The sequence below is a fragment of the Schistocerca gregaria genome, chromosome X (genome assembly GCF_023897955.1).
Source record: "Schistocerca gregaria isolate iqSchGreg1 chromosome X, iqSchGreg1.2, whole genome shotgun sequence".
Lineage (NCBI taxonomy): Eukaryota > Metazoa > Arthropoda > Insecta > Orthoptera > Acrididae > Schistocerca > Schistocerca gregaria.
The window spans coordinates 389,680,461-389,708,318 of NC_064931.1; the positions used below are offsets into that span (position 1 = coordinate 389,680,461).

At 44.1% G+C, this 27,858-nt stretch overlaps 1 protein-coding gene across 6 annotated transcripts in view; it reads left to right on the plus strand.

Annotated features, from left to right (window-relative positions):
• Positions 1-23,816, plus strand: part of LOC126298778 (uncharacterized) — a 43,570-nt gene extending 19,754 nt beyond the window's left edge. The window contains exons 2-6 of one of the 6 annotated variants that reach the window (XR_007552680.1): positions 15,552-15,749; positions 15,864-15,959; positions 16,130-16,345; positions 18,570-20,273; positions 23,471-23,816. Coding sequence is in view for 2 of the 6 variants with exons in the window: in XM_049990233.1 (XP_049846190.1) it covers positions 15,709-15,749; positions 15,864-15,959; positions 16,130-16,345; positions 23,436-23,622 (540 nt within the window). In the remaining 4 variants the exon portion in view is untranslated. Of the gene's footprint in view, positions 1-15,551; positions 15,960-16,129; positions 16,346-18,569; positions 20,274-23,435 lie in introns of all 6 variants that reach the window. The other 5 variants (XR_007552677.1, XM_049990234.1, XM_049990233.1 and 2 more) reach the window with 5 other exon arrangements.
• Positions 23,817-27,858: the final 4,042 nt, after the last annotated feature.

Genomic DNA, 27,858 nt, shown 5'->3' on the forward strand with positions numbered 1-27,858 from the left:
CGCATAAAGTGATACTGAAAATGTATGCCTTATACCTGGAAGGACCCCGAAACGACTTGTTACCTCCAAGTTTTGACCGGCACAGCCGGCTTTCGAATGATGTACAATTAATCGTCGCTTTCGACATTACGAGTACAAGTGCACGATGGTATTTTTCGTAAAAACATGGAAAACATGAAGTTAAACGGCACCAGCTGCATTGAATAAATGCTACGTTTCCGCATATGCAAGGTCTTTTGACGTTTTCCGTGGAAAAACAAACCTCGGTAACATTTTCAAAAACCTCTCTTTCAGACGATAATTTGGAGGCAAACCATGCATAATGCAGTATTTCCTTAAAAATCGACGCTGATAATTGGTTATGCAGTATCGAGTGTATTTTAATAGCGTCTTCCGAGAAGCAATTTATCGTTCTCTTTCGGTTAAATACGAACAGTATTGAAGACACGGACAAGTATACATTTTCAGTATCACTTCATGCGTTTGGTCGTTTACTAGTCGATAGTTATGAATATTATATTACTTGTGATAAAAACAATTAGTAGACTGCCAAATAACATTGTAAATTTAATAAAAGTTCGTCCGATTACACGTATTTTTCCCATTATATCAATTGTAATATAAATAGTAAAGAAAATGACTGTTTTGAAAATAAAAAAAAAGCTGACGAACGGAACTCGATCCAACGATCTAGCGACTTGAACGCCAACCACTTACAAAAAAATTGTTCTATATTGTTCGTTGAATTTGTTCAGCGCGGACGTCCGATAACACCCATTCAGTTAGTTCGTTGATCCAGCTGCTCAGTTTTTCTTTACTGGAAAGGGTAGCTAACGTTCTGACCGAACACGCTGAGCTACCGTGCCGGCACCACCGGGTGCAGCCGCATTACGGTAAAAATAGCCACGCACAGATACACATTTGACTACCGAAATTATCTTGCGATTTTCTCATTAACGCTTGAGAAGAACGCGCTGCTGCTTACACATTTTATTGCCCTCATGGAGTATTACGAGTGAACGAAGTTTACAGTAAATCCGCGTTCCAAACGTTGTGGCCTCCCCTTGTGTGTTATCCAACAGTGACCGCGGACGCGTATCAGCGGCAGCCTCACTGGCTCATGGCTTGTTGTGACGCTTACAAGCGTCAGCTGCAGCGGAAGTGTTAAACATCCCCACAAAGCAGACAACATCGTCACACTATCGAAGATGAGCAAGTACTCATACCTCTTGAGGTACGCATTAGAGCCCATGTTTACTAGACATTTTTGCTTATTTCTGTGTAAGGAACCTGTCCCTAAAGTTTGTCAGAGTTTGTTTTTGGACACACTGTATAATGGGTAATGTCAGAGATAGTATTTCTTCTGTGCAAGAATTATTACTGGCTGATACAACAGCATAAAGCGTAGTTTATGCGACGACACTGGCTTGCGCCACTCGTTGCGTGAAACCATCTGCACGCAGATGGTTTCATGTATGTCTGTAGACATGGCGCTACCAGTTTCGTCGTTCTACATCTACATCCATACTCCGCAAGCCACCTGACGGTGTGTGGCAGAGGGTACCTTGAGTACCTCTATCGGTTCTCCCTTCTATTCCAGTCTCATATTGATCGTGGAAAGGAGGATTGTCGGCATGTCTCTATGTGGGCTCTAATCTCTCTGATTTTATCTTCATGGTCTCTTCGCGAGATACACGTAGGAGGGAGCAATATACTGCTTGACTCTTCGGTGAAGGTATGTTCTCGAAACTTTAACAAAAGCCCGTACCGAGCTGCTGAGCGTCTCTCTTGCAAGGTCTTCCACTGGAGTTTATCATCTCCGTAACGCTTTCGCGATTACTAAATGATCCTGTAACGAAGCGCGCTGCTCTCCGTTGGATCTTCTCTCTCTCTTCAATCAACCCTATCTGGTACGGATCCCACACTGCTGAGCAGTATTCAAGCAGTTGGCGAACAAGCGTACTGTATCCTACTTCCTTTGCTTTCGGATTGCATTTCCTTAGAATTCTTCCAATGAATCTCAGTCTGGCATCTGCTTTACCGACGATCAGCTTTATATGTTCATTCCATTTTAAATGACTCCTAATGCCTATTCCCAGATAATTTATGGAATTAACTGCTTCCAGTTGCTGATCTGCTATATTGTAGCTAAATGATAAGGGATCTTTCTTTCTATGTATTCGCAGCACATTACACTTGTCTACATTGAGATTCAATTGCCATTCCCTGCACCATGCGTCAATTCGCTGCAGATCCTCCTGCATTTCAGTACAATTTTCCATTGTTACATCCTCTCGATATACCCCAGCATCATCCGAAAAAGCCTCAGTGAACTTACGATGTCATCCACAACGTCATTTATGTATATTGTGAATAGCAGCGGTCCTAAGACACTCCCTGCGGCACACATGAAATCACTCTTACTTCGGAAGACCTCTCTCCATTGAGAATGACATGCTGCGTTCTGTTACCTAGGAACTCCTCAATCCAATCACACAATTGATCTGATAGTCCGTATGCTCTTACTTTGTTCATTAAACGACTGTGGGGAACTGTATCGAACGCCATGCGGAAGTCAAGAAACACGGCTTCTACCTGTGAACCCGTGTCTATGGCTCTCTAAGTCTCGTGGATGAATAGCGCGAGCTGGGTTTCACATGATCGTCTTTTTCGAAACCCATGCTGATTCCTACAGACTAGATTCCTAGTCTCCAGAAAAGTCATTATACTCGAACATAATACGGGTTCCAAAATTCTACAAGTGATCGATGTTAGAGATATAGGTCTATAGTTCTGCACATCTGTTCGTCGTTTTGTGATTGTTAAATGTAAATGAAACTTTCGGCAGCCGTACGAGTTGTGGCGGAGTTAATGCTCGTTTGCATGAAACCGCTACACAAGACAAGAGGTAAAAAAGTTAAAAACATGTTTGGATTTGTGACTGGATAAAGAAAAGGCGACAATTCAGTTGTTCAGCGACCTTGCTGAAAGAAATAGTACTGAAAGACCTTAGAAGCTATTTTAGTCAATTTCACTACTTCCATTTTTTTTGGGAAGCTCGGCTGTGATGTTTTAAACAAATCAATATTGACCACAGAATTCAGCTTCCTAGATTCCTGTAGCCTTTCTTCCCGTCAGCAATTTATCTTAAAGAAATCGGCCAACTCGAACCACGAGTTCTTACTGTTGTAGACGTGGGCTTGCCTGTATTTTTCTTAGTTAATTAGTATACGTAATCGTGATTGAATGAATTTTGCTGTGCAGCTTAGGTATTGTCTACCTATCCACCCCCCCCCCCCCCCTCCCCTGCGGGTCCGGGGGTTAGAATAGGCCCGAGGTATTCTTGCCTGTCGTAAGAGGCGACTAAAAGGAGTCCCCCCCCCCCCCCCCCCCCCCAAGGGGTAGTTAGCGCCTGCGTCCGGAGACGGACGGTTTCACGACCTATATTTGCGTTCATTTTGGTTTTTCACTTCTTCTGGTTTCTTCCTTCCCTTGGTTGGTTCCTTTCTTTGTTCTTCTCCATCTCGCTGTCTTACTTACTCTTCTCCTTGCCTTCTTCTCCTTCTCTGGTCTCCGCTTCGGCGTTTGAGACAGTATGTCCTTTCTTTCCCTCTCTCCTTTCTTTTTCCTCTTCTTCCTTCCTCCCTGTGCGTGCCTGAAGGCCGACCCACTCGTTCGCACGCGTAGCCGGTGACGGGGTAACGCGTAATTCCCCGCCCTGGGTAGACAAGTAAGGCACGCACGTACCCCCTGGTAAAGGCCAGGCCCAGGGAGGGGTGATTGCCTGAGCTGACACCTTCCGACCATGCCGATTCGTCCCTCCGTCCGTTTCTCTGGAGGTGTGACCTGAGGTGTGAACAATCACCTGAGGCGGGAGTTCCCTCTGAGAGGGTCCCCACAAGGAAGGAGCGCGCCATCGGAGACGCTGGCAATCATGGGGGATTCCTCCGCAATGGATTTCTCTTCTTCTTCTCTCTCGACTTCTGCCCACAAACGGAAACTTGACCAGCCACCAGTGACAAAAGTACTACCGCCTGCCCCACAGTTCCTCGTAGTTTCTCGATCTGAGGACGGAAAGGATTTTTCCTCTGTTAACCCTTTCGTTATCCAGAAGGGCGTAGATGCCATAGCCGGATCTGTCAAGTCTTGTACCAGGTTGCGTAATGGTACCTTGTTACTAGAAACTGAGAGCACCTTTAAGGCACAAAAACTGCTTCGGGCCACACTCCTGTACACGTTCCCTGTCCGGGTGGAGGCTCACCGCACTTTGAATTCGTCTCGTAGAGTGGTCTATACTAGATCACTCGACGGATTGACTGACGAGGAGATTCAGTCTTTCCTCGCTGAGCAAGGCGTGACGGCTTTCCATAGGGTCATGAAAAAGGTCAACAATGACCTTGTACCGACCCAACACTTTTCTTGACCTTTGACAGTGTTCAGCTGCCGTCACGCATCAAGGCGGGCTACGAGGTTATCTCTGTTCGCCCCTATGTCCCGACACCTACGCGCTGCTACCAGTGTCAGCGTTTCAATCACACTCGTCATTCTTGTTCCAATGCGGCTACATGTGTGACTTGTGGCAGGGCTGCCCATGAGGGTGACTGTCCACCTCCGTCTCCTCATTGTGTGAACTGTCGCGGTGACCATGCAGCGTCCTCCCGCGACTGTCCCGTCTACAAGGAAGAACGCTGTATCCAAGAAATTCGGGTCAAAGAGAAAGTCTCCACCTCGGCTGCTCGCAAGCTATTCGCTAGCAGGAAGCCCACGTTGCTCCAGCGGGGAAGTACAGTACTGTCCTCGCCTCTCCTCGGACTACCAGGGAGGTGGCGACGCAGACATGCGATCTGACCTTCAGCACTACGGTCGTCCGTTCGGCCAGTGCTAAGATCGCCCGGTCGACGTCTCCTCTTCCTCCCGTCGCCCCTCCGACACAAGCACTTTTATCAGCTTCTGCCAGGACGAAGATCCAGAAGTCAGAAGCACGGGCCTTCAAGAAAGAACCGTCTCGTGCAGACCTTCTACGTACCTCGAACCCTCAGCCATCGACCAATCCTTCCACAAAACGGCCTTCCAAGAAGGCTCATAGGAAGCACAGTTCTCCTTCCCCGCCACGGCGCATTTCTCCTCCTGCGCCCCCCAGCGGTTTGCCGCCCCAGGCCGTCATCCGTTTCGCCTGGCCGCACCGCTGGTAGCCGAACATCTGGCCGTTCACCAGCGGAGGAAGCTCCCCCTTCTGGCCATCTTCACAAGATGGCCGATGAACCACTACAACAAATGGACGATGACTGTCCGCCTCCTGCTAGCGGCGGCAGAGCTCGCTCGAAGCCGGGCCCTCAGCGACCTTCTCGATGACCCCTTCTTGCAACTTCTTCTTCTCACGATGGCACTTATTCACTGGAATATTCGCAGCATTCGTTCCAACCGAGAGGACTTGAAATTGCTGCTCCGCTCGCACCGTCCTCTCGTCGTAGCCCTCCAGGAAACGAAGCTACGCCCATGCGATCAAATTGCCTTCGCACACTACACCTCTGAGCGTTTTGACTTACCCCCTGTAGCAGGTATTCCGGCTCATGGAGGGGTTATGTTGCTGGTCCGGGATGATATCTACTATGATCCCATCACATTGCACACCGGCCTGCAGGCAGTTGCCGTCCGCATTACTCTCCCCAATTTTACATTTTCTATCTGTACCGTTTACACTCCATCGTCGTCTGCCGTTACCAGGGCAGACATGCTGCAAATTACTGCTCAGCTACCTACACCATTTTTGTTAACTGGAGACTTCAATGCTCACCATACTCTTTGGGGCTCTCCAGCATCCTGTCCGAGGGGCTCCCTGTTAGCAGACGTTTTCAACCAGCTCAATCTAGTCTGCATTAATACTGGCGCCCCTACTTTCCTTTCAGACGCCTCTCACACCTATTCCCATTTGGACCTCTCTGTCTGTACTACCCAACTTGCACGCCGGTTTGAGTGGTATGCGCTTTCTGATACATATTCGAGCGACCACTTCCCGTGTGTTATCCATCTCCTGCCTCATACCCCCTCTCCGTGCTCAACTATTTGGAACATCTCCAAAGCAGACTGGGGGCTCTTCACTTCCAGGGCGACCTTTCAGGATCAAACCTTCACAAGCTGCGATAGTCAGGCCGCACGCCTCACGGAAGTCATTCTCACTGCTGCTGAATATTTCATCCCTCACACTACTTCTTCTACACGCCGCGTACCGGTCCCCTGGTGGACCGCAGCATGTAGAGACGCCTTACGTGCTCCTCGACGTGCTTTACGCATTTTTAAACGCCACCCTACAGTGGCGAATTGTATCACTTACAAACGATTACGTGCGCAGTGTCGTATTTTTAAAGAAAGCAAGAAATCCAGCTGGGCTGCTTTCACAAGCTCCTTCAACAGTATTACTCCTTCTGTTGTATGGGGTAGCCTGCGCCGGCTATCTGGCACTAAGGTCCACTCACCAGTTTCTGGCTTGACGGTCGCGAATGACGTCCTTGTGGCCCCTGAGGATGTCTCCAATGCCTTCGGCCGCTTTTTCGCAGAGGTTTCGAGCTCCACTCATTACCCCCCTGCCTTCCTCCCCTGAAAGCAGGCAGAGGAGGCTCGGCCACCTAATTTCCACTCATCGAATTGTGAAAACTACAATGCCCCATTCACCATGCAGGAACTCGAAAATGCACTTGCCCGGTCACGGTCCTCCGCTCCGGGACCTGATTCTATTCATATTCAGATGCTGAAGAACCTTTCTCCTGCCGGTAAAGGTTTCCTTCTTCGTACTTACAATCGCATCTGGATTGAGGGACATGTTCCCGCATGCTGGCGCGAGTCTATTGTTGTACCGATTCCTAAGCCGGGGAAGGACAAGCACTTGCCTTCCAGTTATCGACCCATCTCGCTTACCAGCTGTGTCTGTAAGGTGATGGAGCGAATGGTTAACTCTCGGTTGGTTTGGCTGCTCGAATCTCGACGCCTACTTACCAATGTACAATGTGGATTTCGTAGGCGCCGCTCTGCTGTTGACCATCTGGTTACCCTGTCGACCTTCATTATGAACAACTTCTTGCGGAAGCGCCCGACCGCGGCTGTGTTCTTTGATTTGGAGAAGGCTTACGACACCTGTTGGAGGGCGTGCATTCTCCGCACCATGCATACATGGGGCTTTCGCGGTCGCCTCCCTCTTTTTATTCGTTCCTTTTTAATGGATCGACAGTTCAGGGTACGTGTGGGTTCTGTCCTGTCAGACACCTTTCGCCAGGTAAATGGGGTGCCACAGGGCTCCGTTTTGAGCGTCGCTCTCTTCGCCATAGCGATCAATCCAATAATGGATTGCCTCCCAGATGATGTATCAGGCTCCCTTTTCGTGGACAATTTTACCATCTATTGCAGCGCGCAGCGTACATGTTTCCTGGAGCGCTCTCTTCAGCGTTCTCTTGACCGTCTTTACTCCTGGAGTGTCGCCAATGGCTTCCGTTTTTCTGCCGAGAAAACGGTCTGTATTAACTTCTGGCGCTACAAAGAGTTTCTCCCACCGTCCTTACGACTGGGCCCCGTTGCTCTCCCATTCGTGGAGACAACAAAATTTTTAGGTCTTACACTTGACAGGAAACTTAGTTGGTCTCCACATGTGTCATATTTGGCTGCCCGTTGTACCCGTTCTCGAAATGTCCTCCGTGTTCTCAGTGGCACGTCGTGGGGAGCGGATCGAACCGTCCTACTTCGCCTATATCGGTCGATCGTCCGCTCCAAGCTGGATTATGGGTGCTTTGTCTACTCCTCTGCACGGCCGTCAATCTTACGCAGCCTCAACTCCATACAACATCGGGGTTTACGGCTTGCGATCGGAGCGTTTTATACTAGTCCCGTCGAGAGTTTTCATGCTGAAGCCGGTGAATTGCCACTCACCTACCGGTGCGATATGCTGCTTTGTCGTTACGCCTGTCGGCTTCTGTCAATGCCCGACCACCCATCGTATCGTTCCTTTTTTGACGACTCTCTTGACCGTCAATATGGGTTGTATGTCTCTGCTCTGCTACCCCCTGGAGTTCGCTTTCGTCGTCTCCTTCAACACCTTGATTTTTCGCTCCCTGCGACCTTTAGAATGGGCGAGAGCCACACGCCACCTTGGCTCCAGCCTCAGGTTCGCGTTTACCTTGACCTCCGCTCGCTCCCAAAGGAGGTTACCCCCGGTTCAGTATACCACTCCCGTTTTGTCGAACTTCGGTCGAAGTTCATTAATATGACCTTCATTTATACGGATGGTTCTAAGACCAATGACGGGGTCGGGTGTTCTTTTATTGTCGGTGCACAAAGTTTCAAATACCGGCTACATGGCCATTGTTCGGTCTTCACAGCTGAGCTCTTTGCCCTCTATCAGGCTGTTCTTTACGTCTGCCGCCACCGACATTCTGCTTATGTCATCTGCTCCGATTCTCTGAGCGCCATCCAGAGCCTCAGTGATCCGTATCCGGTTCACCCTTTCGTGCACCGGATCCAACGCTCTCTTCAGCAGCTGGTGGACGACGGGTCTCCAGTTAGCTGTATGTGGGTTCCTGGCCATGTCGGTATCCCTGGGAACGAAGCTGCAGATGCCGCGGCCAAGGCTGCGGTCCTCCAGCCTCGGACGACTTCTTGTTGTGTCCCTTCATCAGATTGTAGTACGATCATTTGTCGGCGCATTTTATCGCTGTGGCATGCCGATTGGGCTGCACTTAGGGACAACAAGCTTCGGGCCTTGAAACCTCTTCTCGGCGGGAGGAGGTCGTTTTGACCTGGCTACGAATTGGACACTGCCAGTTCAGCCATCGCCATCTGCTGACGGCAGCGCCGGCGCCGTTCTGTCCATGTGGGCAATTGCTGACGGTCCGCCACATTTTAACGTCCTGTCCGGATTTTACTACGCTGCGTCTTGATCTTGGCCTGCCATGTACTCTGGATGCCATTTTAGCGGATGACCCAGGAGCTGCTGCTCGCGTTCTTCGTTTTATCAACTTGACACACCTGTCTAAGGACGTTTGATTATGCTGTAGTTTTTTAATCCTATGTCTGTTAATACGTCTTTTATAGTGTTGTCCCTTTTAGTTGCTGTTTTAACCTTGTGCCTCGCGGTACATTCCTAAATTAGTCAGGGCGCTAATGACCATTGTAGTTGTGCGCCCTAAAACCACAAAAAAAAAAAAAAAAATACCTATCCATGTTCAGATCGCGCATGACAGTCTCAAGCGCAGCAACAAGTCTCTGTTTGTTTTATATCCACCATCTTTTCCCACAAACACTTATGCATAGCATTGATACCCAAAAAAAGCGAACAATTTCCTTCGTTTCCCACTTCATATTTCAGTTTCTTCTTTACACTCTGCTGACATACCTAAGATGAATAATCACGCAAGTCGCCAAAATTGGAACACGCCGAAAAAGATTAGTTTCGTCAAAGAGTTGCGCAGTGGCTGGTAACGCAGTTAGTGTCGTCGTGTAAACTACGATTAAGATAGCACAAATTTCATTCTTCTTTGTTGATGTAGTATTTTCGTCTGTAAATTCAAATATTGTTCAGGACCTAAGGTTAAGCCGTCGGTTCACGTTGAGAAGCCATTCTGTAATGTGAAATACAAAATAAGTTCTGCGATATTTCGGCAACGTGGCTCGTAAAGTAGAACCAATAAGAAGCAAGAATGCTCTCAATGTCAAATACAGATTGTTCCCGCTATAGTTCAGACTTCATTCCATCGCAAGATGGCTGCCACGTCGAGGAAAGAACAGATATGTTTTGATTGAAGCAATGAAAGGCGAACAGTGTCTGTATAACATAAAAAGTACGAGTTATTATAACAAACATTGTTGTACGGAAGCGCTCTCTTGTGTTTTTTCTAAAGTGAAGCGTGTTAGGCCTCGGTTGAGTAGCCCAAAGGATTGAAAACTGAGGTTATATGACATGAAGGGCACATACAGGCTGTAAAGAAAGTACCCGTTACCCCAATCTACTAACCCCCCTGCTGGTTTGGGGGTTAGAATAGGCCCGCGGTATTCATGCCTGTCGTAAGGGCGAGTAAAAGGAGTCTCCAACGTTTTGGCCTTAATGTGATGGTCCCCTAAGGGGTTTGACCACTACATTTCGAAATTTTCTGTTAGTGCGTACCATTTGGAGAAGGACGCCTTACGTGGTGCATCATAAATCCATCTTGCCCTAAGATACGGCACATTCAATATTGTCATGGAGTTACACCGAGCTTCCGGCCACATCGGCTGCAGTGTGTTCCAGGTAGCATACATTCTCTCCATTGTGCACTTCCATCTTCGCTCCCTATATAAATGGATATTCGACACCCGACATCCAGCACAATAGCCAGTCTGTTGTGGTGGGGCCGTCATGTACCCTCTTGGTGGTAGCCCCCTGACTACATGGGATCACACTGCTGATGCCTGACCTGCTACCTCCCCACATATGCCGAGGAGTAGATGCCTATCTCTCTGGGGCATCAGGACTCAAGGTGGTCTTCTCTGAAGCGGGGTGGCGCGGCCCTGGTCGGAATGGGTGGCATCAGGGCAGATGACCCGCAATGAAGCGTGGTACATCATCTCTCGCTGGTGGGCCTCCACCAGCAGTCTCTAAGCGATCGAGATCTAACCTAGATGGCAAGAAATACGATCCAAGATTATTTCCCTCCCTGGCCACTCCATGGGAGGAACGTATGGCTAAAGAAGGCAGTGAAGTTTTTTCACCCTGGTACCTCGTCTTTACGTGAGTTGATGGTGAATCATTTGTGTCGACGAAGCCTCAGTTTTTTTGTGGAGCATTTAGAGGACAAGTTCGGGGAAATGGAGGGCTTGTCCAAAATGCGCTCTGGGTCTGTTCTAATCAAAACAGCATCCTCTGCCCAGTCACGGAGGTTGCTCTCTTGCGACAAGTTGGGGGATGTTTCAGTTACCATCACACCCTATAAGAGTTTAAACATGGTCCAGGGTATTATTTTCCACAGAGATCTTCTTCTGCAGTCAGACAATGAGCTGCACGCCAACCTAGAACGACGAGGTGTTCACTTCATCCAGCACATCCATCGGGGTCCGAGGGATAATCATGTAGCCACTGGTGCCTTCATCTTGGCCGTAAAGGGTGACGCCTTACACGAAAAGCTCAAGGTGATGGTTTATCGCTGTAATTTGAAGCCATAATCCCTCCTCCGATGCGGTGTTTTAAATGCTGGAAGTTTGGGCTTACGTCATCCCGCTGTACTTCTGGTGTCACGTGTTAAGATTTTGGACGTCCTTCGCATTCCAATACTCCGTGTGCCCCGCCTCCCAGGATTTTCCAGAAAGAACGGAAGATAATGGAATATAAGACCCTGGGCTGCCTGACCTACACTGAGACAAAGTGGAATTATGAGAGACTCCATCCTGTGCCATTGACATCAACCTATGCCCCCGATGACACAACAGTTCTACCATCTCCCGCTTTGTCGCGTACAGTTAGCTCTCTGATCCAGAATCCACCTGCCTCCTTGATGGTGGGGGACACTTCACTCCCTGTCGCTCCTGCTCCATCTACTTCAGGAGCAACACACCCACAGCCATCGGGGACATAAGTTTCCACATCCCAGCCTGAGAAGCGTAAGTCTTCTTTGGCTCCTCTCGCCAGGAAGGGGTCCCTTGGGGTCCTACCTTCCCAGGTTCTGACCAGTGGAAAAGCAGACACCCACCAGTGGCTGCAGCAACCACAGGTCATTGGTCGTAGGGCTTCACGGTCCTCTTCCATCCCCAAGACTGACCCAGTGAAGCCCTCCCAGCCAGAACCACCAAAGGCACAGCGCAAAAAGAAGAAAAAGATAAAGGCTCCCAAGAATCCAGACGTTGCTGTGTCACCCATCCCACTGCTTCCTACAAGCTCAGCGTCTGAGGATGAGGTAGAGATTCTGGCATCCGCTGAGGACCTAGATCTTGCCGGACCCTCAGATGCAATGAATGTCACTCACACGGGTACTCAGTTGTAGGCAGTGGGTGACCCAGCAGCTTAATCTGCCTCCCCAGTCCCTTCACGCCTTTCTCAGTCATGGGTAATGTCATCCTCCAGTGGAACTGCAGCGGTTTCTTCCGCCATCTTGCTGAGCTCCGCCAACTTCTCAGCCTTCACCCTTTCGTCTGCATTGCTCTTCAAAAAACTTAGTTTCCGGCAGCACAAACCCCTGCTCTCCATGGCTATTTGCAATTGTGTCTGTGTCAGTACAAACTGCCCCACCGGGCAGCTTATGAAAGGGTATCTGTTGGCGTCTGCATCTACGTCCTTCAGTCCCTTCACAGCGAGTCTGTCCCTCTACAAACAACTTTAGAGGCTGTCACTGTCCGGGTGTGGACGCCTCAGGCTGTTGCTGTCTGCGGTCTGTATCTTCCACCAGATGGTGATGTCCCACAGCATTTCCTGTCTGCGCTGATAGCCGAATTGCCGCCCCCCTTTTCTGTTACTGAGCAACTTCAATGCCCATAACCCTCTGTGGGGTGGATCAGTGTTAACAGGCCGAGGCACCTCCCGTTGAGTATGTATTGGCACAGCTCGACTTTTCCCTTTTAAATGATGGTGCCTTCACACATTTCAGTGTGGTACATGGCACTTACTCAGCCATCGACCTCTCAATCTACAGCTCTAGCCTTTTACCGTCTGTCCCAAGGTGTGTGCATGACGACTTGTGTGGTAGTGACCACTTTCTGATCTTTCTTTCAGTGCCACAGCGTCACACTTCTGAGCGCCGCTGCAGATGAGCTATGAATAAGGCTGACTGGGACTAGCTCTCCTCCATTGCCACTATTCAGCCTCTTTCTAATGACGCCATTGATGCGGTGGTTCACTCAGTCACCACCGGCATCGTTACTGCCGCAGAATCAGCCATTCCCTGTTCTCCTGGGTCCCCTCAGCAGAGGACTGTGCCTGGTGGTCGCCTGAGATTGCTGAGGTAATTAAAGAACTGCCAGCGACGCCTCCTAGACCTTTACAACCGTATCTGGGTTGGGGGTGAGTTCCCGTCGCAATGGCGGGAAAGCACTGTAATCCCTGTTTTGAAACCTGGCAAGAACCCACTTGAGGTGGACAGCTACCACCCCATTAGCCTCACCAACATTCTTTGCAAGTTCTTCGAACGATTAGTGAGCCAGCGGTTGAGCTGGTTACTGGAGTCTCGAGGCCTTCTGGCTCCGTCTCAGGGTGGGTTCCGTAAGGGCCGCTCTGCTGCTGATAATTTGGTGAGCCTGGAGTCTGCCATCCGTAATGCCTTTGCCCGCCGTCAGCACCTCGTCGCTGTCTTTTTTGACATGCGGAAGGCATACAATACGACATGGTGACCACACATCCTCTCTGCACTTCATGGTTGGGGTCTTCGGGGTCCGCTGCCGATGTCGCATTGTACCTTCCATTTGCGAGTTGCGCCCCCCCCCTATTCCCCCCCCCCCCAAAGTTCAGGAGAACGGGGTACTCCAGGGATCTGTCTTAAGTGTCTGCTTGTTTTTAATTGCAATTAATGGGCTCGCTGCGGCGGTGGGAACGTCTGTGTCAGCTTCCTTGTATGCTGACGACTTCTGCCTCTACTATAGCTCCATTGGCACTGCAGCTGCTGAACGTCAGTTGCAGGGTGCTACCTGCAAGGCACATTCTTGGGCTGTAGCGCATGGCTTCCAGTTTTTGGCAGCCAAGACCTGCGTTATGCATTTCTGCCGGCGACACACTGTTCACCCTGAGCCACGGCAATGTCTTGACGGTGAAGCTCTTGCTGTGGTGGAAATACACCGGTTTTTGGGTGTGGTTTTTGGTGCCCAGTTGACTTGGCTCCCTCGTATTCGGCAGCTTAAACAGATGTGTTGGCGGCATCTTAATGCTCTGTGTTGCTTGAGCCACACCAGCTTGGGAGCTGACCGGTCTACCCTCTTACGGCTCTACCAGGCATTAATTCAGTCCCATCTGGATTATGGGAGCCTGGCTTATGGTTCAGCATCCCCTTCTGTGTTGCGGGTGCTGGACCCCATCCTTCACAGTGGTATCAGACTTGCCACTGGAGCTTTCCGGACCAGCCCTGTGAACAGCATACTTGTGGAGGCAGGTGTCCCTCCACTGTGGTTACGACGCCTACGTTTATTGGCCACTTATGCTACACATGTTTGTAGCTTGCCTGGGCATCCCAATTATCATCTCCTGTTGCCCCAGTCTGTCGTCCATCTCCCAGAACGTCGGCCCCGGTCGGGTTGTACGACTGCAGTTCGCGTCAGAGTGCTTCTCTCCGGGCTAGGGGGTTTTCCCTCTTCCACCTCTTTTCCGGGCCCCTCTGTGCACACCCCCGTGGTGTGTGCCCCGCCCATGCCTTCGGCTCGAATTGGCACAGGGCCCGAAGGACTCAGTCCCTCCTGACGCCTTCCGCCACCACTTTCTTTCCATCATTGCCATGTATCAGGGCTCTGGCGTTGTCTACACTGACGGTTTGATGGTTTCTGGTCATGTCAGTTGTGCTCTCAATCTAGGGGACCATTACGAACAACACTCATTCCCGACTGGCTGCAGCATTTTCACTGCTGAGCTGGTCGCCATCTCTCGTGCCCTAGAGTATATCTGCTCCTGCTCAGGTGAGTCCTTCGGTTTACGAGCTATCAACCAGTGTTTCCCTCGTTCTCGTCTGGTGATGGCTATCCAGGAGTTGTCCATACTCTTGCCCATTGCGGCCTCTCTGTGGTCTTTGTGTGGACTACTGGTCATGTCGGCATCCCGGGCAATGAGCGTTTTGATATTCTGGCCAAACAGGCTGTTGGTGCACCAGCCTTATCGATTGGGCTTTCGGAGAGTGATCTCAGGGCAGTTTTGTGCCAAAATGTATTTCGCACCTGGGGTGAAGAATGCCGCACCCTGTCTTTACCAAACAAACTTTGGGCCATCAAGGAGGCTAGTGGTGCGTGGCGCTCCTCCTTTTAGGGGTCTCTCGCAAGAAGTCTGTTGTCCTCTGCCGGCTGCGCATAGGGCACACCCGGATGACACACAGTCACTTAATGTGCCATGAAGACCCACCTCTGTGTCGCTGTGGATCCGCTTTGACGGTGGTCCACATTTTGTTGTCCTGTCCCCTTTTAGCTGTGCTCAGACAGACGTTTGTGCCACCTGACACACTCCCTGCCCTTTAAACAGATGACACTGCCATGGCAGGCTTAGTTTTGAGTTTTATTGGGGCAGGGGGCTTTTATCACTTAATCTGAATGTTTGTCTTTTTCTTTTAGTCTGGCCTTTTGCCTACGATTTTAGACTGGGTTATTTTTTTAGTGTGTTTCTAGGTGGTTGGGTTTTCCTTTTTTGTCTCTATGGTCGGCCAACCACTGTCACACTCTGCGTGATTTTAATTCCTTTTGTCTGGTCTCTGTCAGAGTCTTTCTTGTCCTATGCCATCTGTTGTCTTCTCCATTGTTCATTTTTATTCTGTGTAGGTGTTTGAAGGTTTGGAAAAAGGTACTGATGACAGTAGCAGTCTGGTCCCTTCAATCCCACAAACCAACCAACCCAATCTACTAATTGGTTTTTCTTGTTTCAGGTGATATTGACTTGTGAGAAGAATGGCTGATAAATCCAATTACATCCTGGAACAATGAATCGTTAATGGATTTCATGAACATCTGCACTCTGGGAAAAAGTTGCTTTGCAAGCAATCACAGGAAATTAACATCCCATTAACGAGCTTACGACAACATATGCTAACAGGTTTAAACCTCCATTACACGCACCACGAACTGTGAGTCCGCTGTTTTAACTTCAGTTCAACAATGAATTAAGAATTCAACATTTCCGTTAGTCCCTTTTTCTACCTTCTTCTCCTTCCTTAACGAATCTCTGGCAACAATTGCAGCCGTTATTGTCTGAAGCAGCAAACTGAGGTGCAGATCGTCAGTCAACACGCATGCAGTCTTGTGAATGCAGCTCTTCTGTACATAGTGTATTGCAGGTAAAAAAGTTTTTTTTCCGTAGTAATATTACAAAATATAAATAACAACAACATTTGTGAAAGTTGTATATTTTTTTTCCTTTATGTAGAAAATTTAGTTGTCCTTGTAATATAGTTATGAACTTCTTCAATGACTGTCATTGATTGCTGGAAGAAGTTTCACTTTTTAGTATTTTCAGAAGAGTGGTGGATGATAAACAGTTGTTGAAATGGCTGGATGAAGAGTTTGCTAATGAAGATTGTAGTGATGCAGAGTCAATCTTCAAAACTGATCACAATTCTGAAAGTGAGCAGTTTCTGGACATAAATGACATTATCGATAAATTTGACTCTCATGTTGGGAAAGGTGGTATGCAGTGCAGTCATCGACCTCTGACTCAAAACACGTGAGTAAGAAAAGCTCATCATGATATTGTCAGGCATTTACAGGAAGTCATAGGTGCAGCAAAAAAAAACACAGTGTCCAGTTGATTGTTTACAGCTTTTCTTCTAAGATGATAGCTTAGAAGAAATTGTTCACTGTACTAATATTTACATATCTACCATTCATTGTAAATATTCCAAAGAAAGGGATACTGCAGACACTAACATTACAGAAATCAAGACATCTTTAGGACTTCTTTCATTTCTTTACTAGGTCTTTTGGCTGCATATGGTACTGGAATGGAGTACTTCAGACTTTCAATGGGCATAAATCATTTCCATTTCTTGCTGATGAGCCAAAGATTTGATGAAGTCAGAAACAGAGCTCACCGCAAGGAAACAGACAAATTAGCCGCTGTGTGATTCTTGATCAATCAGTTGGATGAAAACGGCAAGAAATGTTAAAGTTTATCAGCACAAATTACAGTGGATGAAATTCTGGATGCACTTTTAGGGAGATGCAGATTTATACAATACATTCTATCAACACCAGCATAATAAAGTATAAAAATGTTTTCGCTGACTGATGCGAAGATGTTTTATGCAAGCCATTTAGAAATATACTGTAGAAAACAAATGGCTATCCTATATTTCTGTGATAACACACATAATGGAATTGTCAAAGACTGGTGAAGTGCATATCTGGCAGATAAGTAATATGTGATAATTGGTTCATATCAATCCCACTTGTGATTGATTTGGAAAATCACAAGCTGACAATGGTGGAAACAATTCGAAAGAATTAGAAAGTCCCCATTTATGACGGTAGCAAAAGATCATCCTCTGGAATCTAGCATTTTTACATTCAGGAAGAATATGACACTTGTTTCACATAACCCTCAGAAAGAAAAAGCTGTCCTGGCACTATCTATGTCACATGATGGCAACAGTATTGACACAGATTCGGAAAAGTCCAAGCCAGAAATGGTTGATGAGACAAAATGTATGTATTCTGTGACAAGAATTACTAAAAGATGGACTTCTATAATTTTTTTCCTCTCATTTGAATATTGCTGAAATCAATGGATATGTAGTTTACAAGAGCATTTCAAACTCAATCATTCCCAGAATACATTCTCCGAAAGTTCTTGCCACAGAATTGTTGCATGATTATTTGTCAATGGAGGTAACTCAACTAAATACTCCGACAAGCATCAAAACTGTATCATGGAAATTTTGGGTTTACCAAAACCAGAATTCACTCAAAGAGCTTTACAAGCAACTATTTGAGGACGATGCAACTCCTGTGATAGGAAGAAAAACAGGCCAACAAGATTTTGTTGCAAGCTGTACAGAAAATGTGTGTGCCTGGAACATGTCGCAGCATACCTGTGCAGTCAGTGTGGTGACAAATATGGTGAATGATTTGCCTGAAATACACAGTATGGCATAAAGTAACAATTTTCTGAAAAAAAAAAATTATGAACTTTTTTCTGAAAATAGCTGTTGCTTAATATTCACTCACAAAAACAGTGAAAAAACCGAATGTACGGTAATTTCAGTGATGATACCAAATGTTATTTTAGGTTTAGGGCTAAACTACAACTCAATCTATTTTTATTTTTTTTTACAGTATTGATGCTCAAATACATAGTGTTTACGAATTCAGTGCTTCATTTATATTATCCACATTGAAACAAATTATATTTCCTAACAAAACTATTAAAATTATTTGTCAAACCAGTAATAAATGTAATGCTGACTCAATCCACATGCATGTAATTCTGTTAAAATGATTGCATGTGTAGTGGAGGGTTGAACCTAAAACCGTTCAGACCCTCGTTTGGGAATGAGCTGAGTGACCAATACTGCAGTGAATATCACTTCACATCTGGGGGCGAATAATTTTGTGCCATTTATGATGGATCACACACACATCACTTGGAGTAAACAGTAGCAATCTGATGTACACCCTCCTCACATCAGATCCATGCTGTTAAAAGAACTTTTTGCATTTTTGTAAGCACTGTTAAGGGGGTGTAATGGTACTTTTGGAACAGCCTGTACAATGTAGAAAATAAAGAGGGAAGAGAGTATGAGGAGTGGAGTAGGAACAGCTGATAAGCATTCAGCATTCATCTACTGGATTATTAATAACTCAAGTGCGTACTGGTATTTGATAGTACATTGTAACCTGAAAATGAAGTATAGCACGTTTCATAACTTTTTTTTTTTTTTTTTTTCCAGGTATATATGCCAGCTTTGTTGTACTTCTAGAAGCTAGAATTTCTAGGCAAGCATTATACAGGGTGTTACAAAAAGGTACGGCCAAACTTTCAGGAAAAATTCCTCACACACAAATAAAGAAAAGATGTTATGTGGACATGTGTCCGGAAACGCTTAATTTCCATGTTAGAGCTCATTTTAGTTTCGTCAGTATGTACTGTACTTCCTCGATTCACCGCAAGTTGGCCCAATTGAACGAAGGTAATGTTGACTTTGGTACTTGTGTTGACATGCGACTCACTGCTCTACAGTACTAGCATCAAGCACATCAGTACGTAGCATCAACAGGTTAGTGTTCATGACGAACGTGGTTTTGCAGTCAGCGCAATGTTTACAAATGCGGTGTTGGCAGGTGCCCATTTGATGTATGGATTAGCACGGGGCAATAGCCGTGGCACGGTACGTTTGTATCGAGACAGATTTCCAGAACAAAGGTGTCCCGACAGGAAGACGTTCGAAGCAATTGATCTGCGTCTTAGGGAGCACGGAGCATTCCAGCCTGTGACTCGAGACTGGGGAAGACCTAGAACGACGAGGACACCTGCAATGGACGAGGCAATTCTTCGTGCAGTTGACGATAACCCTAATGTCAGTGTCAGAGAAGTTGCTGCTGTACAAGGTAACGTTGACCACGTCACTGTATGGAGAGTGCTACAGGAGAACCAGATGTTTCCATACCATGTACAGCGTGTGCAGGCACTATCAGCAGCTGATTGGCCTCCACGGGTACACTTCTGCGAATGGTTCATCCAACAATGTCTCAATCCTCATTTCAGTGCAAATGTTCTCTTTACGGATGAGGCTTCATCCCAACGTGATCAAATTGTAAGTTTTCACAATCAATATGTGTGGGCTGACGAGAATCCGCACGCAATTGTGCAATCACGTCATCAACACAGATTTTCTGTGAACGTTTGAGCCGGCATTGTTGGTGATGTCTTGATTGGGCCCCATGTTCTTCACCCTACGCTCAATGGAGCACATTATCATGATTTCATATGGGACACTTTACCTGTGCTGCTAGAAAATGTGTCTTTACAAGTATGACACAACATTTGGTTCATGCACGATGGAGCTCCTGCACATTTCAGTCGAAGTGTTCATATGCTTTTCAACAACAGATTCGGTGACCAATGGATTGGTAGAGGCAGACCAATTCCATGGCCTCCACGCTCTCCTGGCCTGAACCCTCTTGACTTTCATTCATGGGGGCATTAGAAATCTCTTGTCTATGCAACCCCGGTACCAAATGTAGAGACTCTTCGTGCTCGTATTGTGGAGAGCTGTGATACAATACGCCATTCTCCAGGGCTGCATCAGGGATTCCATGCGATGGAGGGTGTATGCATGTATCCTCGCTAATGGAGGACATTTTGAACATTTCCTGTAACAAAGTGTTTGAAGTCGTGCTGGTACGTTCTGTTGCCATGTGTTTCCATTCCATGATTAATGTGATTTGAAGAGAAGTAATAAAATGTGCTCTAACATGGAAAGTAAGCATTTCTGGACACATGTCCACATAACATATTTTCTTTTGTTGTGTGTGAGGAATGTTTACTGAAAGTTTGGCCGTACCTTTTTGTAACACCCTGTATACCATGTAATAGTGTTACAATATCGTTATTGTCATCCTGGCCATCAATGGATTACAGTTACGGTTTTCGGGTTTGTACACATTTACTTAAAACCCATTTTGTCCTAGTGTTTGGTATTCTGAAAATCACTGTTAGTTGCATGAAAATATTTTTTGATGGTTTTTGTTGTCATCTTCTAATTGCTGATTATTTGTGGCCTTTCTAAATAAACGTCTTGTTTAGTGTGTACTGGTACTTTGCTATGCATTCTACAAGCAGCACTATGGTTAAATTTACACAGTAAAATCATAGATAGGGTTCCCATCAGTCCCGATATATCGAGATTGTCACTGTTATGGACCTTCTTGTCCCAACATCTCAGCAAGACCTAATTTTGTCTTGCTTCTGCAAACTACTGAACGTACGAGCTTGGCTCAAATACTAAAGTAATGGCATCTGTTAGTGCAACATGTAAATGCAGCCTTAGTTTTGTGTCAACAAGTTTATGTTGGCAAGATTATCTCATACATGGCATTGTATGTTGCGTATCCTGTATCGCAGATGCAAGTACCTTAAGATCTAGCGCCATCATTCAAGAAAATACCAGACTTCTCCAGTAGTACAGGGCTGGAACTAGATAAGCAGTGCCACACAGAAGAAGTGGGCAGTTGCCATTTGAAGAGTGGTGTGATAAGATAATTCTTCCTAAACATAATATGAACAAAAAGTGTAAGTTAGTAATGTTTGAAGTGTTTACTGTTGGGTATATAGGGCGTGAGGTGTGTAGTGAGGTGTACTTAGCTGACTGAAGTGTTATTGTCAACTGCTTACCGTCTAATAAACGTATCTTATCAGAGCGTACTAAAATGCTAAGGATGGAAAGAGAAAGTGTCACTTTTCAGATGACTACACAAAAGAGTCGTCTTTTGTCAAGAAAGGATGTATGGATCAGGAAGCATTGTATAAGATTTGTAGCTGTTTCATCTCAGTCACTCAACTGAGGTAAGGTGGATGTGAGGCATCACATCTCTATGAATCCTACAAGGAGATTCACAGTGGAATTGGCATCAAAGCCTACTTCTACATTCATGATTGAAAAAGAATTACTTGTTGCTGTTGCAGAGCTAACAACAGCTGTTGTCAAGCATCATCAGTTCTATACTACTCTTGACTGTACTGTAAAACTGAATGCTGCTGACAACAAAGCCGCCACAGAACGGTCTACAACAAGGACCAAAGCTACAGCAATAGTCAAAAATATTCTCACACCACACTGTGTATCCAAATGCATAACACAGTTACAAGGAGTTTCATTTTTCAGATTAGGCACTGACACATCAAATCACAAGACTGAAAAGATGTTTCCTTTAGTTGTTCGATACTTTACTGAAACTGACAAAGTCCAACTGAAGGTATTGTAGTTTGGTCAGCTGAATAATAAAACATTGAAGACAGTTGCAAAGTTTGGTCTAGACACTTTAAGACAGCTGCAAATTCCATTAGATAAATGAATTGCTTTTGTGGAGACAATACCAATGCCAACTACGGAGTGCTTCATACACCGCCAGTGGAATTTGTTTCACCAAATTAAAAAATAACTAGGAAAAATGTAGAAGGAATTGGATGCCCTGCCGATATTCTCCACAATACTATGTCAAGTACTGCTGGAGTCTTACCTCTGCACATTGGATTTAAAGCTCGTGGTCTAGTGTCTAGCGTTTCTACCTCAGGAGCACGGGGTCCCAGGTTCAATTCCCGGCCGGGTTGGGGATTTTCTCTGCCTGGGGACTGAGTGTTTGTGTTGTCGTCATCATCATCATCTGTGACAGTGGTTATATTGGATTGTGGAAAATTTGGGACTTTGTATAGGTGCTGATGACTGCACAGTGCCCCACAAACCGTTCATCATCATCATCTCCACATTGTAATAATCGTCATGAATTTTTCAATATACGTGGTAAGGACAGAGAAGCTGAAAGAGTTCTGCTTTTACATTGATGTCAACCATCACTCTCTTCTATCTCACTCAAAAGCAAGATGGCTGTCATTAATGCCGCAGTTGAGAGAATTCTTAAGCTTTGGATTTAATAAATATATCAAGTATTTGGTTGGATGAAGCTATCTGAAACTCCAGTTTGGGTAATCATTCAAAATGCTGTTATGTATCTGACTAAAAATGGTGTGAAGATTTCAGGCGACAGTTGTTTTCAGGAATATATGTATATGAAGAGCTTTTTAGAAACTAAGCACGAGTTGGGAGAATTGAAGTCTAAACACTTTGTGGAAGAAAGGGAGATTTACTTTCTTAAGGAAACTGAAAATCTTGAATGTAAATGCTGGCTGCTCAAAATTATATGAGTATTTGTTTTCTATTCGTGCACACAACACCAATGTGGAAAGAGTATTTTGTCTGATGTCAGCCCAGTGACTTGATGAAAGAAATTGACTGCTGCCAGGGACTGTGGAATCAATCTTACAGTGCCAGTTTAACTACTAGCTGACTTGCGTGGAGTTTTATAAATATGGAAATGTAAAAAAGACTTACTGAAAACGTGATAACTTCAGAAAAATATGGTGTACCACCTACTTCTGCTGCAACAAGTTCCATGTAATTGTGTTCTAAATAAAAAGTAATTATATTAACTTAAATTTTTACTTCTGTCCTACACCTCCATCTTAGTGTCCATATAAGGTCCCACGTAGATATGGCAACCCTAGCCATACATAATATCTAATTAAAACATTTTGTAGCTTTAATTAAAAAAGAATGCCATAGTGAGGATGGGAACATTACTTTTCGAGAAATTTCACCTTAAAATGTGAATCTGCACTTACGTAAAAGTGAGGGCTTCATTTTTCATTTCTACTGTGTGTGTGTGTGTGTGTGTGTGTGTGTGTTTCACAGGTAAATCTGCATAGTTCTCATTTTTTACCTGTTAAGTGATACTGTTGTTAATTGCTGAATTTAATACTCACCAGCAGCAGGAATGTACAGATTACTTCATAACCTAATATTAATTTGGACCTTCCATCTCCATACTTCTTAAAATCCAGATTGGATATCCTCCCAGGCAACATATGTTATCCTTCCAAATGCATTTTTCCCTCTGTTGTTTCTAATACTAATACTGCTTACTGTTAAAAGTGTACATTTATTGTCACATGCTTATAAAAAGCAATTTTTGTTTACACCAACACAAAGCTAGATACTTTTATCTAAGTCATTGTTTTATATATTTCATGTATATGAAAGCTCAAATGAGAATGAAGCTGTGGGACCTTCCACAGGTAGTGGAATACATATCGCAGAGCAGAGTGATACAGACTTTTCAGAACAAACAGACTTGGTAGTTGAAGAACTGTCACAAACAACAACATCGAGTACAAACAGAGAATACTACATCAAGATATGGTACACCAAGGAAAAGAAAGTGAAGTGAAAAAGGAAATTATTCAAGTGCACTTCAGTTGATTACTGAAAGACTGCCGTCCAATACTAATGTCGATGCAGATACATTTGTTAAAGATTTGGCTGTAAGAATGAAAGCAATTAAAAGCCATGAAATGATGATTAACCTCAAATACTAAAACTTGTGTATGATGCTGTAGAGTCAATAAACATGCAAATTACGTATGCTTTTTGGTCTTATTCTTCCTTGGAAATACACAAATTCCTTATTACCTTCTGAGAGATCAGAGTGTATTCATATAATGCTTGGCTTTTCAAAATGACTGTCAGCAGTAGTAATGTACCTTTGTGCTGTCAAATTGCATTAAATCTTGTCACTCAGAAGAACTGTGTGGTATGGTGTGGGTTTTGTCGTATCTTGATCATTATTAATGAGTACAGCTGCATCAAGACATACTTTCTTGTATTTGTCCATCACTGGTGTCAGTTGCACTATAAAACTTAAAGTGATAAATGTTAAATTAATATTGAGAAATGATGTATCATTTAGGTACCATATGTATGGGAACTGCACAAGTGAAATAAGATAGCTGCATGATTTGTGTACGTACACGCAACAGTATTGTTGGCAGTGTAGTTTTTGAAATGTAAATCAGTACACAAGTGAAATAAATTGTGGCTCTAAGATTTGTGTGCACTCGCTCAACTCCCACTTACTGTGTATATTTTAAAAGGGAGAAAGGCTACTGTAATTTACGTAGTTGCTAGTGTATTAGAGAAATGTCAATGAGTAGGGTTGTTATACATTTCAAACCCACTTCTCAACACTGTTGCACATGAATTGCTTTGAAGTCATAAGTGATTACTGTAGATTTCAGCCTCAGTACTGTACATTAGATAAACATTTTATACATGAGTAACATCAACCAAGAGGCAGTATCCAGCCTTCTGTTTTTGTAATCTTCATAACCAGTGGCAACAACAAATAATTAATAATGCTGTTATTATCAGCATGTGCAACAGTAAATAACTATTAACACAATACATAGCAAAACAATGATAAACGTAAGAGTCTGAGTGCTGCTAAGAAGTTCTTTTGTTTTACACTGCAAAAGAAGTACATGTAACTTGAACCCAAGACACTACTGCCTGTCTATATACTGGTTGGTTAGTTACTTGCATGTTCCACGGAATATTTGTGCAACAAATTATGATGTAGAACAAGTCTTTTTGCATACACATTACAAATCAGTTTTTAAATATGACTACATGCTGAACATTTATAAAGTTTGTTTTTAAGTAGTTACAGATGAGAGTTAGTAATACCCACTCACTATCTTTTACACATTACTGTAGTAGAAATTCTTCTATAGTATAGGAGTTAAGGAAAACTTTAGTTTGGTTTCAAATTTTACTTTGCTGTCTGTTGGACTTCTTACATCACTGGGTAAGTTATCACAGTTTTTTGTTGCAGCGTTGTTCACCCCTTTTTGTGCCAAAGAAAAATTTAGTGAATGACATTTTTCTTCTTGTACTGTAATTATGTTCATCTTAGTTCCTTTTGAAGTACAGTTCACTATTTACAATAAACTTCATGAGGGATTAAATATACTCTGAAGCAGTAGTCAGAATGCCAAACTCATTAAACAGATGCTTACACAAAGATAGCAGGTGTGCACCACACATTACACACTGATGAGTTAACTTAGAATTATTCTATATGCCATAATTGAATGAAAATATATCAAATTACTGATTTGTCTATCCTCAAGATGTGCAATGATTCTAAGTGCAAATGTAGCTGAACTGAGAAAACTTGTAAAATTAAAATTCTGATTAATATGCACATTAATGTCAGTGAGTATTTACATACCACAGCGTAACAATTTTTGAAGAGTAATTCAATGTTCCTGGTAAATTACTTACGTTGGTCAAGAATGAGATGGGGTCAAGTACTATGAAATCTTCGAAGACTCAGAACCAAACAAGCCAAATATTCGTGATGTTATTTTCTAACAGAGCAGAGTTCTTGAGCTTGTATATTTCTCAAATCATATTTCATGAAATATGTTAGTATTAACTGTTGCACTATTTCCTAATACTGTTAGGAATGTTACTGTAGGGAGCAAATCATTGCTGGACATCAGTATGTGCCTTTGATCAGTAGTATTACAGACAGAATAAATATTGAAACTACTACCTACTATGATGTAACAGTTATTTTTGTTTCCCTTCTCTATAAGTATGAGTGAAAGCACATCTGCTAGACTGCTGAAGGTCAATCACAGCTTCCAAATATGTTCCTTCACAGCATGGAAAGAGCACTGGCAGTATTTATTTTGCTTATAGTAACTGCTGTAAATCTTTACTGTTATGGAAAACAGTAAAATTTAATTTGTTTCCAGCGCCCACAAAAACAACTTTTGTGACATGTATTATGTGTGAAAAAGTACACTAAGAGAAACACTGGATGATTTACAAAAAAATTATTTGTTATATAATAGGTATAAAATACATAAAAATTTATCACATCCAAATTTGTACTAAAATATCTGTAATTCAACACCTTTTGTTCTTTTCACAATCCTCTCTCTGTATAGGATTTTATCATATATGGTTTGAGAGCAAAAGTGTCATCTGTCACAAACATGTACAGCAGGCTAGGTCCGCCAAAACACTCCACTTTCTCAGGAGGTGCCAAATTCATGTTACTGCTCTGTAATGCCTCAGACAGTTTGCTTTGGTTAAAAGTTGCCCCCTTGTTAACTCTACCACTGGCACTGATGTTTGTATATAAGAACCTGTTAAGTGTGTCAATGAGCCAGCAGCACATTGCAGTTGGTCCCTTTGTAACCTCTGATGTAGGCACCTGCTGATCTTGGTGCACTTAAGTCAACCTTTTTACTGTCAACTGCACCTATACAATGGGAGAACTGCCACAATAAATTAAATGAATGTGCTACTTGTTTTCATTCATTAGCTCGTTTGGAATCTGAAAAGAATATTTACATTACGAATAAACATCATTAGTGGACATCCTGTGAAGTCCCATCTTAGAACCCAGATGAGTAATAGAAAAATGTTAGTTTCTAAATAACTTAAACAAAACATTTCTCAACAAGTAAAATGAATCCATCTGTTAAGAATAGCTCTTCCATGCAATGCCCAAACAACATAATGTTCCCTTTCATTAGTCATTCACTTTAGAGCTACCAATCTTTTTCCAAAGCACACAGTCTGTGACAGATAAGATTAATTACAGCATTTGCACTGCTTAGTGGTATGTGTTACAGACAACTGGTCTAGGTACTGAAATACAGCATGTAATGCTGTCAGCACACAAATGTGCAAGTTGCTACTGTAGAGGTGCTGTATGGGGGGAGGGGGGGGGGTGGAGGAGGGGTCATGTATTTATATTCATATTCCATGTGGCACCCATTTTAAAGCTGGAGAAGATATGATCACATAGAGTGCAGATAAATATTTCAAATTAGCAGCCATTTAACTAACCAAGCAAGACAACCATGGGAAGTTAATCTGTGCATGTACTGATCATGCACTCATAATGCGGACACTTTCTTCAGTATGTTAATTAGAGAGTCTAGCCTCAAAAAATGACATAATGTATGTACACATCAATATTAGCACAAGTGTTGATGGTAAAAGCAGTAAATACTTCCAAAACACCCCAAAATCAGTAAATACTTCCTAAACATTCTCAACACTTTTGACATGGCAAAAAGATAAACACTGCAACTGGAGTATCTAAAAGTTAAGCATTATTCTTAGGCAGACAAAACTATAAAGGGTTTATAGGAAGAATTTAGTATCTCTGGTTATAACTGTCAGCCAATTAAGTTAAAGACCGGCTTGGTAAAACTGACAGCCTACAAAAGGATCTCCTCATAAATTCTATTATGTACTTTATCTTTGACACTGGCAGATCAAATGGGAATGTAGTGTGTATGGAAAACAATGGAGATTTATCTTGATCAAATTATTTTTGAGGAGACATTTCCAAAAGTAATTACTTCTTCAACAGTAGCGGCTAAGGAAAACAAATGGGTAACTGCAGATATTCGGTAATTTTCCATAGCTCTATAATTCTTAACTTCTTTACAGAAGAACTTCACTATTTGACATTTCCTAGATTACTATCACAGGTTCAAAAGATACACTGGAGTTCCTGGTACTGCCTGATGCACAAAACAATCATTTAGTGACAAAATGTTGTAAAATGCGGAACATAAAATTTGTGTGGGATGTT